We start from the raw sequence: 16,987 nt of genomic DNA on the forward strand, positions 1-16,987 counted from the left end.
TCATGCAATTAGAAAGGATCAAGATGGTAAGTTTTTTAGCATGTGTGGTTTACCATGATTTTAAGCATCAGAACGTTTAAGGGAAAATTATTAAACCCACACTGCACTGAAAAGATTTCATTGGGTTTCATTCACCCCTCAGGCTGTAAACTCTTCAGAGTTAGGGACTTCTAGGCTGCAGTCATTATTGTTATCCCAGCATCTACCTTAGGTTACCCCAGGACCTAACTTAGGTTCTCAGTGGGGTTTTGCTGCCCAAGGCAGTGGTGTGAGGATGTTGGTGTACATGTGAGGAGACATCACAGTGGACATAGTACTTGTGGGTGCCTCAGTGTGGTCGGTCACCCTCACAGCCTTACCCTCCAAAGGCGACCCACTCTCCAGCCGTGTGGAAGCAGTGCCAGGGTGCTCTACCCCGGTAACCAAGGATCAGGGGAATCATGATTCAGCTTTCAGGAGGCGCGGTGCCAGAACTGCGAGATTCAGTGACCAAGCTCTTAAAGCATCTTCATGATGTGGCATCATCTTCTGACGCAGGCAAATCATGCAAATCTGTTGATAGCAACATGTTGCAGTGTTTGGAGGCCCTATCATCTGACAGCGTCTTGCTGAGCCCATGAACATCTGTATTTACCTCATTTAATAATTTCTAGTCTCACACGCCATATGCCACTTTCCCTTTTCTCCAGAAAAGCCAGCAAAGCCAGAGGTCAAGTGGCTATTCCAGGGTGACAGTGGTAGAATGTAGTAGTACTATGTGGCCATCATTGGGCCACACAGCAAAATCCAAGCCATTCTGATTCCAGCTTCAGGTTCTGTGACTATTTATATAGCAAACTCAGCTGTGGGTTTTGTGAAGGGTGACACTTGACAAGTCGCTTAAATGAAGCTCAGTATTCTCATCTGTGGGTGACAATAGTGCTCTTCTTAGAAGGCCAGCAGATGTTTGAGGGACAATACTCAGATAGTGCTTGGCCAGTTTCTGTTCCTTAGTACGCCCCAAATTTTAGCCATATGACCTGATAGTGACGCTGCCCAGAGTCCGTGTCCCTTGGAGCCAGTCAGCAATACTTACACTGGTCTAATGCTTATGAAACTTCTCATAAAGGTTGTCATTTGGGGGGGCTTTTATAAGGGAGCCAGTATAATGCAGGGCACATTTTATAATATTTTATAATGAATCACACAGAGAATTATATACAACAAGTGCAGGAAACCTATGCATACACTAAACACTAAAGAATCCAGCTGGGGGCCTAGAGCTTATAACAATGTCTTCCACCAGTCCAAGTGGAGGTCTAGGGCCCCAACAAAGTCTCATGAAGACCCGCTTCATAGATCTGTGAAAGGCCCAAAGATCAATGGTGGAAGCTAGGAAGTCTATGCCAGTGGGATGAAGGATCTGTACTAGTGGGCTGAGGGATCTGAACTGGAGCTAGGAAGTAGCACTCTGGGTAAGCACCAGAGCTCCCCCAAAAGTACCACAGCCATCCTCAGCAACACTGAGGTCCCAAGCTCCTCCAGCAGTGAGGAAAGCCAAGTTCCCAGTGAGGAAAGCCAATGCAACAAGCTTCTCCATGAGGCTGAGCAGTGCTTCATCTTCCCCTCCAGAGCCAGGAAGCGATGTTCAAGATGAGGACCAGAGCTTCTCCAAAGTTCATCGGGAAAGCCAACATGACAAGGTCCTAGGTATTGCCCACTTACATAATTCCCTGTGCTGGTGATGCCTTATCCTGAGGAGTACACTTGCTGTCCTTTACAGAGTGGTACAATCATTTGAAGGCCAAGTCGTACAGTGGGTCACAACTCCTCTTTGGCTTTGACTGGTGGAATCTCACCCTTGAGGTAGGATTCACCTGCACCAGGGCCATCTTAATCCAGGTTTTCTGGCTCATTGATTTCTCTAGGTCATCAACAGCTTTTTTTTAACATCAGTTCTACTAGTTGGTCAGAATCCTTTGCCAGTAGTCCTCACTGTCTACAGCTTCACTTTCTGTGGTTTGTCACCAAGTTCAACTACAGTTCAAAAATAGTAAATGACACATTCCAGAAATCAACTAGTCATAAATTTAAAAAAAGACCTTTATTATACTACATTCCTATAATTGTCCTATTTTGTCATTATTGTTGTTAACCTCTCACTGTGCCTAATAATAAAGTATACTTTGTCATAAGTCTGTATGTGTGAGAAAAAACAGCACATACAGAATTTGGTAGTGTCCATAGTTGCGGGCATCTGCATGGGGTCTTCGAAAGTAGCCCTAGCAGATAAGAGGGGTTTACTGTATAAGCAACCTAAGATTTAGTTGTATGTAAATTATAAGACAGTGTTCACTAAAATTTAGTGTTTTATTAGATCATATGAAAACTGATTAGTATACAGTAATAGGCTGCATGGTAATAAACGTTCACGTTCCCAGACTCTAAATAAATCCACTTCCAAACCCTAGAAATAAGTTAAACAAGCTAACATAAGATGTTATTCGGTATTTTTTTTTTTAATACACAGGAACATCTAGTCCAAAATGCTGTTTGATAAAGGGAACCAGCATCAGCAACTAGAGTAAAAATTTTTAAAAATTATACAGAGGGCTTGGGAAGAGAGAAGGAAATATTTATCTGACTATAGGCAGTGCTTCGTCTCAAATGTAACAGTTCTCTGTAGAAATTTTAACGCTCATGCAAACTTGCTTTACTTATCAAAGCTTTAGCTATGAGCATCAAAGTGGTGGCTGCTGTTTTTCTAACCAGAAATCTCACCTGAGCTGTCGATGCCAGCGTCCCCTCCCCCTTCTCCCGTTGCCAAGTAAACATTCCGGTGACTTCACAGGTAGAGAGCTTTTTGAGGTTCTGTGACTCAGGGCAGAAAGTTGTCTCATTCTGAGAGATATAAACTCCATAGATGTAAACTGTGAATGTTTTTTTCTTTCATTTAGTGTAACACACATTGAAATAAAAAAAAAAAAAAAAAAAAAAACCTTTGAAACTATAAAATGGCTTTGAAACATCACTGGAATATGATCAAACTGTCCAAAGAAGGTATGTTCTGATTTTCCCCCACATATCAAAAGATAAATAATGTATTCATTCAGTCTGCCCTCAGCAAGTATCACCAGCTGACTAGGTACTGTGCTCAGCACCGCAAAGGAGATGCATCTGATGTCTTCTAAAGACCTGTCACTTTTCAGACTGGTGAACAGCTTCTTACAGTACAGAAGAACGGTGCTAGGGGGTACTGCTGAGGGTTGAGTTGTCTTTACCCAAAAGATGTTCGAGGCCTTGAGATCTGCCATATATTGAGAAGTGAGGTCTTTGCCTAGGGAATCAAGTTACGACGTGGTCATGTTGGATGAGGGTGGGCCCCTAATCCAAAGGCTGGGATCTCTAAGGAGAGAAGTTTGGGGGCGTGTGCACACAGAGAAGGTGGAAACAGCGGTCAGAGGCAACCACAGGCCAAGGAAGGCTAAGGATCGCCATTAGCTACCAGATAGCGGAAGGGGCAAGAGAACCCTCCTCTAGAAACTTCAGAGGGACCATGGCCATGCCAACTCCTTGATTTCAGACCTCTGCCTCTGGAATTGTGAGAGACTAAATTTCTGGGGCTGTAGGACACCCAGTGTATGGCAATTTGTTCTGGCATCCTTAGGAAACCAAGAGGCATCTCTTGGGGAAGTGGACACAGTATGCAGCCAGGATGGCTCAAGAAGCTCTTCTGAAAGGAGATGGCCTCATGCTGTATCAAGGTGGAGGAGTTAGGAGGTAGCCCCATGAGAATGTTGGGAAGGAAGCACCCATAAGCAAGGTCATGGAGATGGTCAAGCTGTCCATATTCCAGAGGTAGAACTAGGTTTGGTTTAATGGTTCCTATCTTGGGCTCCCTGCACCTCCAGGGTTCTCTTTCTGTGCACTTAGATTTTGTGTGCTTCCCAGGCCCTGTTCTGGGGAAGAAATGTTTCTCATGTGTAAGTTTTTGAGGAAGCACATGGTTCCCACAGAGTCACAAACTGACCATATCAAAGAAATATGATGCAATCTGCCAGGAGATGAAGGTGGGGGGGGTCACCAACCTGATTGAGACCTTGCTAAGACAACAGCCTAGGGAGATTAATCCTATACAGCGGAATAGAGGCCTTGGCTTCCAAGTGACCCTGGAGAGAGGGAAAAGGAAGAACTGTCATGGAGGGGATGGATTAGGGAAGGGATGGATTAAGAGAAGGAAAAAGAGGGCGTGTGGAGGAGTTGGCTGGTTTCCTTTTTGGAAGGAGTATATAGAGGTGACTTGGAGGAAGCTAAAACTATGGGCTGTGCTCAGAGGTGACCTGGGTCCTTCCTTCACCAGGTGTATCTTCACAGGTTTTCGTAAGAGCACAGGGGGAAAACCAAGGGCATCACAGCTGGAACCCACAAAAGAAAGATGCACCAGCTGGGAGGGAGAAATGTGGCAGGAAGAAGCGGGAATGGTGGTGCACCTATAATCCCAGCTCTTGGAAGGCTAGACTACAGAGTAAATTCAAGCCAGCCTGAACTACTTAACAAGACCCTGTCACAAAAAAAAAAAAAAAAGCAAAATAAAAACAGCAGGAAGAACACATTTTTGCTGAGTCAAACATGGAAAGAATTTCCAGAGGCATTGGGTAGTCAACAGCATCAAATCTCACAGAGCTGATTAGTCAAATCTAAGTCTCAAAAGAGTCTGAGAAACATCTGTTTTCAAATAGTAAAAAGAGGTATTGTTAAAGGTATCTTGGACACTACCAAAGGTATCTAAGGACACTACCAAATTCTGCTTGTACTATGTTTTTTTTTTTTCTCACACATACAGACCTATGATAAAATATACTGTATTATTAGGCACAGTGAGAGCTTAACAGCAATAATGATGAAATACAACAAGCATAGGAATATAATGTAATACAATTTTTAAAAGTTATGGCTTTATTTCCTGAATTTATCATTTACCATTTTTGAACTGTCACTGAACTTAAGTGACAAATATGGAGTCAACCTCGATGTCTATAGGACTAGAAGGGAAAGAAGGCATTGAGGGGGAGTTTGAATCACCTCTCCACTTCTGGTCCAACTGATGCAGCTATGGAGGGAAGTAAACTCACCAAACAAGCCACAGGCCAGTGATCATTCTGTGCATGTTACTTTGGTAGATTGATTCATCTGGCCAACACTATGGTGGTGTCTGCGGTTTTTATAGAGCCAACTCAAGCAGTGTTGTATGTGCGACATACAGCAAGGATATATGGTGCTTTGGCCATATCTTATAATTCCCTGGTGGGCTACTTGCTCTTCTCCAGAGATTCTGAGGTTTTCTGATTTTATGCTTTATCTTAAGTCATTTTCACCTTTGCCTTTGATATCCATTGGGCTGTGTCACTTTCTTCCCCATCTGCTTCTACTTTTAGAAAGTAGAAGAAAGTCATTCTAAGTATCCTTCCCCTTACCTGAACTTTTCTGGATGCCTTCAGCTAGCAGAGTTCTTGGGGCGTTTTGGGGTCTGAGAACACAGATCTGTGACCTTCTCTTGGAGTTTCTAAAAAGAGAGAACATCCCTTACACTTCACTTCTCAGCTCAGGTTCTTTTTCTTTTTTAAAATAATTTTATTGAGAAAGAAATAGCAATGAGACAATTTCAAAACCGATTAGTAGGACAGTTTCAATAACTAATACATTACATATTATTGTCTTAGTGGTTATTCATTGTACAAGATGCAGACATGATATCCTGTCCACAAACACTATTAGTACAAATCTTTCTATTCATTGAATTAAGAGAAAGTAACTATATATCTATCCTAATTGTTTTGAATATACAGATACAAAATGGTCCTTCATTTGTGTCCCCTTTTTTGTTTAGTTTTGTCAGAGATGGGTTTTTCATTGTCATTTAAATATTATAGGTGCGTAAATTCAGCAAAATATTCCAGTGTAGTCCAGTAGTTCATAATCGTAGTGGCTCATTCTGAGGGCTGCGCACATTCCTCCCCAGCTGGGTTCCATTGCTCCATGGGTCTCTGGGAACGTCCTCAAAGCCAGAGTGACTTTGGGTGTGTGGCTCTGGACACTGGAGACAAAAGTCCAATCCTTCCAAACATTTCCAGAGGAAAAAAACTCTTTCTATACTAGTAAACACAAACACACTCTATAGGCAGAGAGGACCAGAGAGTGGGGCATCAAACTCAACCACCTTGGGCATCAGCAATGACAGTGGCACCTAAATGAATGGGATTTTCAAAATAGAAGTTCACATGTTGGATTTGATTTCCTTGGCAATAGGCTAGATATGGCTTTCTAAAAGTCATGGGACGTTTTTTGAATCAAAGCAATATGGTTCTATCTGACTCACGATATGTGAAGTGATGTCTAGGTCCAAGATCAACAGGTGCTGTGGATCTGAGCTTCCTTGGAAGATGAGTGTGGGTGGCCTACAACTGTCCAGGGTCCTCACTCAGTAGGTTTGTGGATGAGGTGGTAGGACCCAAGAATGTGTTTTTCTCTCCCACTTTTCTATGATGTTGGTTCTGTACTGGGATAACCCTCTCAGAACCCTGCTATAAGCAGCACCAGGAAGCAGTACCAGCTCTATCTGTTCTCCAAGATCCAGAGTCTGAGGCAGGGATTGAGAGTGCGTGGCAGTACAGGTCCTCTTCAGGAAAGGACCCATGATGGGCAAGAGAGGAAAGAGGAAGAGCAAATCCAGGAGGTTGTGTGAGGTACAATCCCATCTTTGGTTTATGCTCCGTGCTACAGTATGAACAACAGGGCTGTCTGGGACTTTTGTGTCAATAAGTCACTTTGGCTGTGATCTGCCATGAAGAATAATTTTCAGAAAGAAGGAAGCTGTGAACTAGTCACAGTGACCTCCTAACATCAGGGGAATATAGTGGCCTCTCAGTAGAGGAACGGAGCAGAGCGCAGTGTCATTTTTTACTCTAATTTCACGCATGGAGAAAACAGAATCCATGGGGTTAAGTAAATCATGCCAAGCCACACAACTCGTTTGAACTCAGACCCTCAACCCCTAAGTCAAGGCCTTCTATTCTATATTTGCATAGGGTCATAGAGTCCACACATGCTTGGTCAGCTCCTTTAACCAGGGTGATTTTCTAATGTGGTTATTACCTGACTGCTTTTGTAGACTCATCCTACAATTTCTTTCATGTTACAGTTGTGCAGTTCAGACTTTCAATTCCTTTCTTTTGGTAAATGTTGCATTAAAAATGCTTTTCCATGGTACTACAGAGACCTTGTATTCATTATTTGAAAGGCCCTATGTTTCATCCAGTACATTTCCTGGAGGCTACTTTGTGGCAGATGAAATAATGTCTCCAAAGCTGTCCTTGTCCGAATCTCAGGAGCCTATGAGGATGTGAATCTGTATGGCACAAGGGCGGACATGATTTAGCCACGAACTTGGGAATGGGAGATTACCTTGGATTATCCAGTTGGGCTCATTCTAATCCAAGGATCCAGTTAGACAGGAGGGCAGAGTCCAGGGAAGGGGATGTGATGGTGGATGCAGAGGTCGAAGTGATGCAGAGCCTTGACCTAAGAAATACTAGTGGTCTCTAGGAGCTATAAGAGGATAGGAAAAGGCCTCTCCCTTAGAGCCTTTGAGAAGGAATGCAGCCCCGCTGACACCTTGATTGTAACCCAGTGAGACCCAATTCAGACTTCCCCAGACTATAGGAGGATGCACTTGTGGGCATTTGTTACAGCAGCCACAGGAAATTTACACAGTGCTCTTCCCCAGCTGATCCTGGCAGCTCTCCCTTTCCTGCCAGAGACTAAACACTTCCCAAAGCCTAGTAGTGATTGTGTGATGTTGCGTTCTTGGCATCACACGAAGGACTAGTTAGTTGTGCCACTTAATCTTTTTCAGTAACCCAAGGAAGTAGACACTACCATAGTCTCCATTTACTAGCAAGGAATAAGGGGACAGTGAGTAACTTGCCTGAAACCCTGAGATAGCTGGGGCTGATGTTCAGGCTCTGTCACTGTGTGATCCATTTCTAGTGGTTTGTAGCCACTGAAGCCATAGCATTAGTGACCACTTGGACCTTGGGGAACAACCAGTGCCATCTAGACACTATGAACCCCCCATCCTACTCCTGCCCAGAGGCTTATGTATGGTTTCTTCAGTACATTGAGGGCAAAGATGGCATTTTTGCAAGAGGTGCAATTGTCTGCATTTTACAGATGAATAAACTCAGAGAGGGTATGCCGCTTATCTACTACCAGTCAGCCAAGGGCTGAGCTAAATCGGACCCAGCCCCATCTGGCTTCGGTGGCTTGGTGATACTAAAGTCCTTACGTGCAGTGCTACCCAGAGAGAGCCAGGTCATTTCTGTCTTCATCAGCTTTATTGTCAGTTCATCGAAATGCATCAGCTCTGCACAGGAATTCATAGGACCTTTCAGGTCTTATGTTTGTGCTCTCAAAAGGTAATTTGTGCACATTATCTCGGATAACCATCCCTGTCACTCAGTAACAGTCACAGATTGAGCTATAGCCCACATCTGGTTTAATGCCAATGGAGTCTCATTGTCACCCCAGGACAAGCTGAGACAGCGTTAGAATTTGGACCAGTTATCGATGGCACTTGAAATTTTCTCAGTCCACATCCTGACCCCTTTGCAAATCTGCCAAACCTGCAAACACCATAAGATATCATTTTCTCCAAAAAATACTTTAAACTGTATCTAAAAGCTTAATCAACCATTCCAAGGTAGAACTTGACTTAGACAGTCACTCTGTGAAATCTCTTCTTTCTCGTCTGCACTAGCCGATGGGGCACCATTCATGGTAGCCTCTTGAAAGGTCATTGTCCCCACAATTTGGGGTCAAACATGAAGGCAAAATTGTTAGCCTGGGGTGCAAAGTCTTGGCTCTTGGCTTGGCTTGCTTAGACTCTTCTGTGCCATGCCTTTCCTTGTGTTGGTCACTTCCCTGACTGAGCAGGCTGATGAGGCCACTGTGAGAGAACTTCGGGGTTGTGTGTGCTGCAAGTCTACAGCTAAGGTGCTCTCTGTTCCATGTAAGGCCCTTGGCAAACTTTGAAACACTCCCAGACCACATCCAGGAATGCTTTCTCTGTTAAGAGCAATCTACTTAAGGCTCAGTGCAGGACAGCTTTTGTGTATGAGGAAATTTAGGCTGGGTATTTCTGTAAACATATCCATTGCCCTTACGCCTGACATTATTCTTAGCTTCCCTTGTGGCTGGTACTCCTGGAAAGGCCCACCTTAAGGATTACATGCATAGTGTCTTATGGTATTATTTCAAAATTAACCTCATATATTCTAGAGCAGTTTTGCTATCAGTATCAGTGTCTTCTGTTGCCCTCCAGTAATATCTGGGTTGAGAGATTTATGGAAGTCTGCCTTGTATTTCCACTTTTCTTAACTGTGCTAGTGCTGGGAAATCCATGGATGTGATTTTCTCTTTTGCTGAGTGTAACTAAAGACACCAGAGAATGTGGTAAGGGTATATTTGTTCAATTATTACTGACTTCAAGGGACATAAACAACTATGTGGAAGAAGGAATCTTGAAGCTTCATAAACTAAATAATAATGGACTCAGATTATAAATGGAATGGGGTGGAATAAACAAGGGAAATATACAAGGTTTTTATCATTGGTTGAAATACACTGAATTCACTCTTGGCTAGTATAACATGAATAGGGGACATTAAATTTTATAGTAAAGTTAAAGTTATATATCCCATCTTATCCTTTCATGTACTAAAAGTAGCAATATTATCTCCTTTTGTCTAGGGTTACAGGACAGCCATTACAGTATAAAAGATCCAATTTCCCTTAGGAGTCTCCAGTCTGATGTTACAGAGAGGAAATCTGACTTCACCAAGGTAATATACATTTGTAACTTCTGGAGTAGTCAGCAAAATGAACTCAACTATAAAATGTGACTGCTGGCTGATTTGTGATGTATTTGCATTTTATTTTGTTGAGTCAGAAATTGAATTAATATAACTGAAAATCTAGCCAACAGTGACAAAGAATTATTGTATGAAAGTATACAATGCATGTATTTAGGAATTCTTTAATAATTTTCCCAGCAATGTATAAATTCCCAGAATAATAGCAGAATGTAGTTATTGATATTAATTTTACACCAAAGTCAACCTGTTAGAGAAAATAATATATGGACTATTATAACATATAGCATTTTGAAGGTCAAGAAGTAGTACTTGGAAGTCTAATAAGATAGTATAGTTGTTTTAACTGCAGTGTCTGTGGTATGAAAGAAGGAAAAACTTGATATTTATATAACAATGCTTCAGGATCTAGAGGATAAAAGATTCAACACAGTGGTTAACAGCTAACTTATCATGTGCTAACTCTGGCTCTGAAGTTTCTGTTCTTGACCTGTTTTAATGATTGCAGCAGAGGAAGCTCCTTCTAGCAAGCAGAGCTTTAGCGTGTGGACTTTCTCACCTGGAAGACTTCCATGAGTCATTACAGTTTGCTACAGATCTGCTGTCTGCCATACATGGAGATTCTACTGCCAGCTTTCATAATTCTAAGAGGAAGGGACATGAGATAAATTGCTCTCTTGTGGCAGACATAAATAGCAACGTATCTGTTAAAAATTTCCCTCAAAGTCCTTGACTCAGGTATTCCTTTGGTTTAGTTTTGCATTTAGTAAAGCTCTACATGGACCCCAATTAATAACAAAGTAACCCAGGCCCTGAATCCCATAAGGTGGAAAATAGATGCTATTTTGGGCCCTGAGATTTAGTTATTGATCTTCAAAGCCCTCTCTGTATGGAAATACCAAGCTCACTGTCTCAGGATATAAATATGTGTGGTTGTAATTGATTTGTTCCCTGGGAGGGGAAGCAAAAGCCCTCAGGGAGGGAACCGAAAATGAAGAAAAGGAGGTTATTGAGAATGGAGGCGGGGAGGATGAGGCTGGGAGGGGATGGAAGTAGTCACAGGGATTGGGGGAGCACTGAGATCGATTACTTTTCTTCTTTTTGTATTTTAGGGGAGGGTCTACAGGGTGTTTAGGGTCTCACTACTAGATCGAACTCCTAGTGATCCACCTGTTTACAACCTCCCATCAGCTGGGATTATAGGCACGCGCCACTACACCCAGAGTGCCCTGGGGGCAGGGCCAGCACAGCAGGCCTGGGGATTGAACCCCCAGCCCCTGTGCTCACTTGCAGGAGCTTTAATCCGCAGAGCTATTTGGCCAACCCTGGATTACTATTCTTAATAAAAGAAATAAACCAGCTTTCTATTTTTCCCACTTGCTTTGTACACTGAGCTGGTAACTTTGAGCACCTCCCTGGTAACATCAAGAACACTCAGCATTTGGTCATTAACACCAATGTAGCTCTTTGGGGGCCATGCAGACAGATCCCCACAACACACACTTGCAGTCATTCAGCCACAACTTGGGCATTTTTTGAGCCCCAGTGAACATCTGGAAATCGCACCTTGCAGCCATTTGTCCTGGAATTACTCGGACTGGCTAATTTGAGCAGTTGTGTGACTTTCAAATTTCCCTCCTAACTTTGAGCTTTTCGAGCTTGTACATGGGTGTGCTCTGTGGTGGCTGTGAGACGACGAGGCATGCCAACAGATGCCCTGCCCGTGCAAGCGCCATCAATCTCTCCTGCTCTCCAGAGCCTGCACGAGATTGATCGCTTTGCCTTCCAAAATGCATCAAGCTATAGCGATGATATGCAGGTACCTCTTCTGCCAAGTGATTATTTAAAAGAGTGAGATATGAGGCATTTTTCTCCTCTTCAAAAAACTAAGTTTTTATGATAAAACTCATCACAACCCCATGTAGAAACAGGAACAGATAGAAATGCATGTTTTCCAGTATTTTCCCGTGTATTTTTTTTGTTTGCAAAAGCTTAAGATTATAAGGTATTTCACCATTGATACTGCTCAACTATACATAATAGTCTATCAAAAGCAAATTCTCTTGTCATTGAAGTTGTTTATATTTTTATTTTTAATTCCTGTACCATACAAGGTGCAGCATCTACCACAATTTGTTTACCCACTGCCCCTTTTTAAAGCATGTTGATTCTTGGTTATTGCCAGGGACAACAGGGAGGAGATACGGGGGTATTTTATTTCATGCATACAGAGTATCTGTTTTGCACTATGAAAAGTTGTTCTTGAATTAGATGCCCACACACCGCGGTGAGTGTTGATACTACTGAAATGTGTGCTTGAAATGGTTACGATGGGAAATTCCAATTTGCGTTTCTTTTGCCACAATGAAAACACTTGAGGCAAAAAATTATTTCCAGGTTCTCAGTGCTGCAGATTACACTGCATGAACCCTGGGGTTTTCAATCACAACAGAGAGACAATGGCTTCACAATGGATGGTGAGAAGAATGTGTTTTTTTTTTTTTTTTCATTTGTCTTAAAAACCCTTTCTCCATTGCTCGATGGAAAGGCAAACGCACACATCTGACAATGCTCTTGCATTTGGAATGAACTGATGCTGGGTTGACAGATTACCTGGTGAGGGTGACCTGGATCTGCTTCATGGGGGTGAGCAGGTTTGCAGTGGATGTGAAGGGAACCCTCTTAGCTGTGTGGAGATGCACCCAGATGCTATCTGGCAAATACAGTTTTAGGCTGCAGGGAAGCCATGGAAGAGCAAAGAATTGTCTTGTGGAGAAAAACACAGATTTCAAAGGTGTGGATCAGATTAGATGTTTATCCTTTGGAGAAATGAATTGCTACAGGAATAGGGGCATCCACACTCCGGTGACTCGGGATCTGATTTCTCTAATCATCTACTCCTTATCTCCTTCTTTCTTCAATTTATGAAATGATGCCCTTCTTAGTACTATGCCTTAAGGTATAAATATTAAGTTAAAAACAGTCAATAAAAAGCATAAAACTATGAAAGCAGTTACCAGCTCTACAAAATCTTATTTGAAACATTTAAAAGAAATCAATATTTTAAAGCAGAATCTTTGAGCAAGAAAATGTAAAATTGCGCAGGATGGTGATGGTTAGGAAATGAATAGCTTACTGGCAAAGCAAGACACAAAACCCAGCTATTTAACTGACCTATCTTTGACCTTAAATAGTACTTTGAATACAAGATGATTTTCTTCTTCCTTTCCAATCAAATCTTACACCAGTTAACTTTATTTAGATGAAAGAACTCTCTTTGCAAGGCCATGTACAGTTAACCCAGACTGAAAGGCAGATGCAGTGTCAGGCATTTGCCAGAAAAAAAATGTGATTACAGTTTTAAACCTATGTCGTTTTAATAAAAGCAGTAACTGACTTAGGAACATTAAGTAACTCTTTATCTTTCTTGATTTCCCAGACCCAGATGAAGGTATAGAAACAAAATCATAGGCACATAGTCTGTGGTAGGCTGAATTATATTCCTGCCAAATTCACATGTTGAGGTCCTAACCCCCATCATTTTGCAATGTGATCATAGTTGGCAATAGGATATTTAAAGAGATAATCTAGTTAAAATGAGCTTATTAGGATGGGCCCTGATTCAATACAACTGGTATTGTACTGTATTATAAGAAGAGATGAGGGATGAGGAGATAGCTCCATGGCATATGCACCACCTGCCTGAGTTTGATCCCAAGTCCTGAGTTCGATTCCCAGTACCCCATGCCATGCTAACCCCAGAACCCCAGGTGTGGTGTGCTGGCCCTGAAACCTGGTATGGTCATATGTGCCTATAATCCCAGCACTAGGGAGGCTGAGACAGGAGGATCACTATAAACCTGAACTATGTGGCAAGACCCTGTATTGAAATAAATAAATAAATAAATAAATTTTTAAAAATTAAAAAAGAGAGGAGAACAGGATATGGACTGGCATAGGGGAAGACTGCGTGAGAAAATTGGGAGAAGTTGGCATCTTAAGCCAGAGAGAAGTCGCAGAGGGCCCCCTGCCTCAGCCACTTGATCTCAGATTTCCACCCTCCAGGACTGTGAGATAACAGACTGCTGCTGCGTGCTGCAGGGGCCCATGGATGTTGGCATGGTACTTGCAGCAGGAGAGCATAGACCTTCCCAAAATTAGATATTGTCTTTGACTATGTAACGTGCCTCTACAAGAAAAAAAGGATTTGATACATAGAACTGCCAATAGGATTGTGCATGTTGAAGAACAAAGGGTTCAGAATCTCCTTTGAAATTTGTCGCCCTTTATTCTGGGCGCTCTTTCCAAAGCTGAATTCCCCTTTCCCTGTAAATTGCTGACCTACTTGATAGTAATACCAGATTTTTAATTCCATGAGACTAGGAATGTCCCTAGTTCCCAGCATGGTGCCTACAAGTAATAAGTGCTCAACAAACATTTGTCAAATAAGTAATTGAATTTGTCTATTATGAATAATACAATTTGTACCTCACATAGACTATCTGTACATTCATATGACACAATTTCAATGTATGGAATTATTTTTATTTATTCAATACAGACAAATTCAATAGACTCATGCAATGCCCTGCAAAATATGGTGCAGCTTTGATAGCACAGACTCTCATTCCTGTAGAAGTTTGATTATATCAGTTATCTGCCAATTTCTGATTAATAGAGAAGTAACTCTGTAGAGTTGCCCAGCACCCTCAGATCTGAGAGACGTTTTCATACCTGTTAACCTCTTTCATTCTCCATACTTTCCCCATGAGCAAGAGAGGACAGACTTTTCTGTGGACCTGGGCCACCATTGGTGTTTATCACCCAAGAATAGTGTCACGTTGACCTACAGAACAATTCCAGAGCCTCAAAGACAGGTTCAAACTTACGTTGTTCGTTATTATGCTTCCTTTTTATTTTGCTAGAGTCAGAATCACAGTCACATTTGCCAGGCCCCAGGAAATGACTTGGGTGCGGAGTCCTTGTCCCATCTGCCCTGGCTTCTGGGTCCTTCCGGAATGGCACCTGAATTCTGCAGCTCCCAGCATGCATAATCTCCCCAGGTGTAGTCCCTGAGCTTTGGCCAGAGCCCTGTCCAAGCCCAGGTGTGGAGCCAGACCAACATCCCCTGCCCCCACCCTGGGATTTTACTGTAAAACTGGGAGGTTTTTCCAGCTGCTGTGATTGTTCTGTAGTGCAGCCTAACTACCACTGGAGAGGAGGCCAACCCACAGCAAGGCACACAGCAGGCCAGGTGCATTGAAGTCCCCCTGGAGGGAGTGACACACACCATGTCAACAGAACTGGGGATTTTTCCATTCCAAGCTGAGCTAACACACCTATCAATACACCCTCCCTTACGTCAGAGATTTCAGTGGAGGGAAGCTAGAGTTTCCACAGACATCACTCTTGTCTTCTCCTCGCTTTACAGTGGTTGAAACTACGACGCGGTCTATTGTCCTGGAGCTAGTGTGAGATCACAGCTCAGGATGTACCCCGGGGGGCCTAAGTCGCCTCAGCCTCCTTTCCATTGCAGCCATGTGGAAGAATCACTGGAGAACTATTTAAAACCACAAATTCTGGGCCTTGTCTACCCAGGCCCTGCTTCACCTGGCCCAGGGGAGGGTTGCTCTAAGAAATCTACATCCCGTCCAGGCATGCTTTTATGCAGGTAGTCATTGGCCCAAACTTTAAAATAAGACTTGTGCTGCCATTTCCAAGATAGATATTTAATTTTTCCTCCAAAGACCAATGGCAAAGCAGTTCCTACCAGGTATGATTATATACCTTGTGGGGTTCTTGGGAACAATTATTATCAGAACTAAATTTAACTAAAATGGAAGGGACTGTGAGCAGTCAAATAGGCACCAGGTGCACTTTAGTTTTCTTGTTCATAAATCACAGCCAGGAAAAGGGCTCCAAGGAAAGGGTTGGCGTGGGGGGACTGTAGCAGAAGTGTGGTCTGCCTGCTGGAGTCACACGAAGAGATGTAAAAAAGTTGATATTGCCCCCAACCCAGGATTCTACTGTCAAAGTGGGGGGATGACGCCTGGGTGCTGGGGTTCTACCAGCTGCTGGACTGTTCTGCAGCATGACCTAAGGACTGTTGGAGAGGAGGCCCACCCACAGCAGGGCTTCCACCAAGCCTGGTGCACTGAAGACCCCTTTGTGGGAGGAACGCACACCATATAACTTTAAAGGGGGAGGTAGCAGTGAGGCTGAGAACTTGGATGTCTTTTTTCTTGTCCTAGAGCCACAGGTATTTCAATTTTTTTAAACCATGAGTTACCTCTTAAACAAGTGTATTTTTAAAACAATGAAATGCATTTTTTGTTCTTCATCTCCTGTAATCTTTTGGACTTGCAACTTCTCATAGATCTTTATTTTTAAAGAATACAAAATAGTGATAGAAAAAAGAACAGCAGTAGAAACAATACAAGATTTCACCAAAGGAATAGGAATTCAACAATTCTTGCTCAATTACATGTCATTATCTTCAAATGAGTTGTTCAGATTACATAGATCTTAAAACAAAAAAAAATGCATAAGGTAATGGAGGTGGGATGAAGGACATGGGGCTGGGCGTAGCTTGGTCACACTTGTTGGACCTCTGTTGGCCAGGTGGACATGAAGAGCCTGATGTCCAGCTAGAAAAGAGCACTTGGGGGGCCTGCCCCTTAGCTCAGTTCTTTAAGTGGCTGCTTCAACAAAGCAGTCAGGCTCAGGTTGCTGTGGTTTGATCCCCACAACTCAAGCCAGCCAAACCTGCCCTGCAGGCATTCGGAGCAAAAAAAAAAAAAATCCTTCTGCCATTTGGGGCTGGGGAGATGGCTCAGTGGAATAAGTACTTCCCTGGCAAGTGCAAGGGCCTGAGTTCAATCCCCGGTTCTGCCCCCCCCCAAAAAAAAAGAACACTAAATTATTTGAGTAAATGGTTATTAGTCCTGCCCCACAAAAAAGAAAACTATCACCATGCCTGTTTATTGCATCTCAGGAGAGATAAATATCTTGTCCTTCAACATACACAGTTCTCTAGAAATGTATTCTCTTAAGATAACCAGCAGCTTCACGACTCTGTT

At 42.8% G+C, this 16,987-nt stretch overlaps 1 protein-coding gene across 4 annotated transcripts in view; it reads left to right on the forward strand.

Moving 5' to 3' along the window:
* Nucleotides 1-16,987, forward strand: part of CUNH10orf90 (chromosome unknown C10orf90 homolog) — a 244,330-nt gene that overhangs the window by 154,759 nt on the left and 72,584 nt on the right. For all 4 annotated transcript variants that reach the window (XM_023709093.1, XM_023709095.1, XM_023709094.1 and 1 more), the window contains one exon: nucleotides 9,787-9,878. In XM_023709093.1, the coding sequence (XP_023564861.1) occupies nucleotides 9,787-9,878 (92 nt within the window). The remainder of the gene's footprint in view (nucleotides 1-9,786; nucleotides 9,879-16,987) is intronic.

This window comes from Octodon degus, unplaced genomic scaffold (assembly GCF_000260255.1).
Source record: "Octodon degus isolate 3935 unplaced genomic scaffold, OctDeg1.0 scaffold00010, whole genome shotgun sequence".
Taxonomy (NCBI): domain Eukaryota; kingdom Metazoa; phylum Chordata; class Mammalia; order Rodentia; family Octodontidae; genus Octodon; species Octodon degus.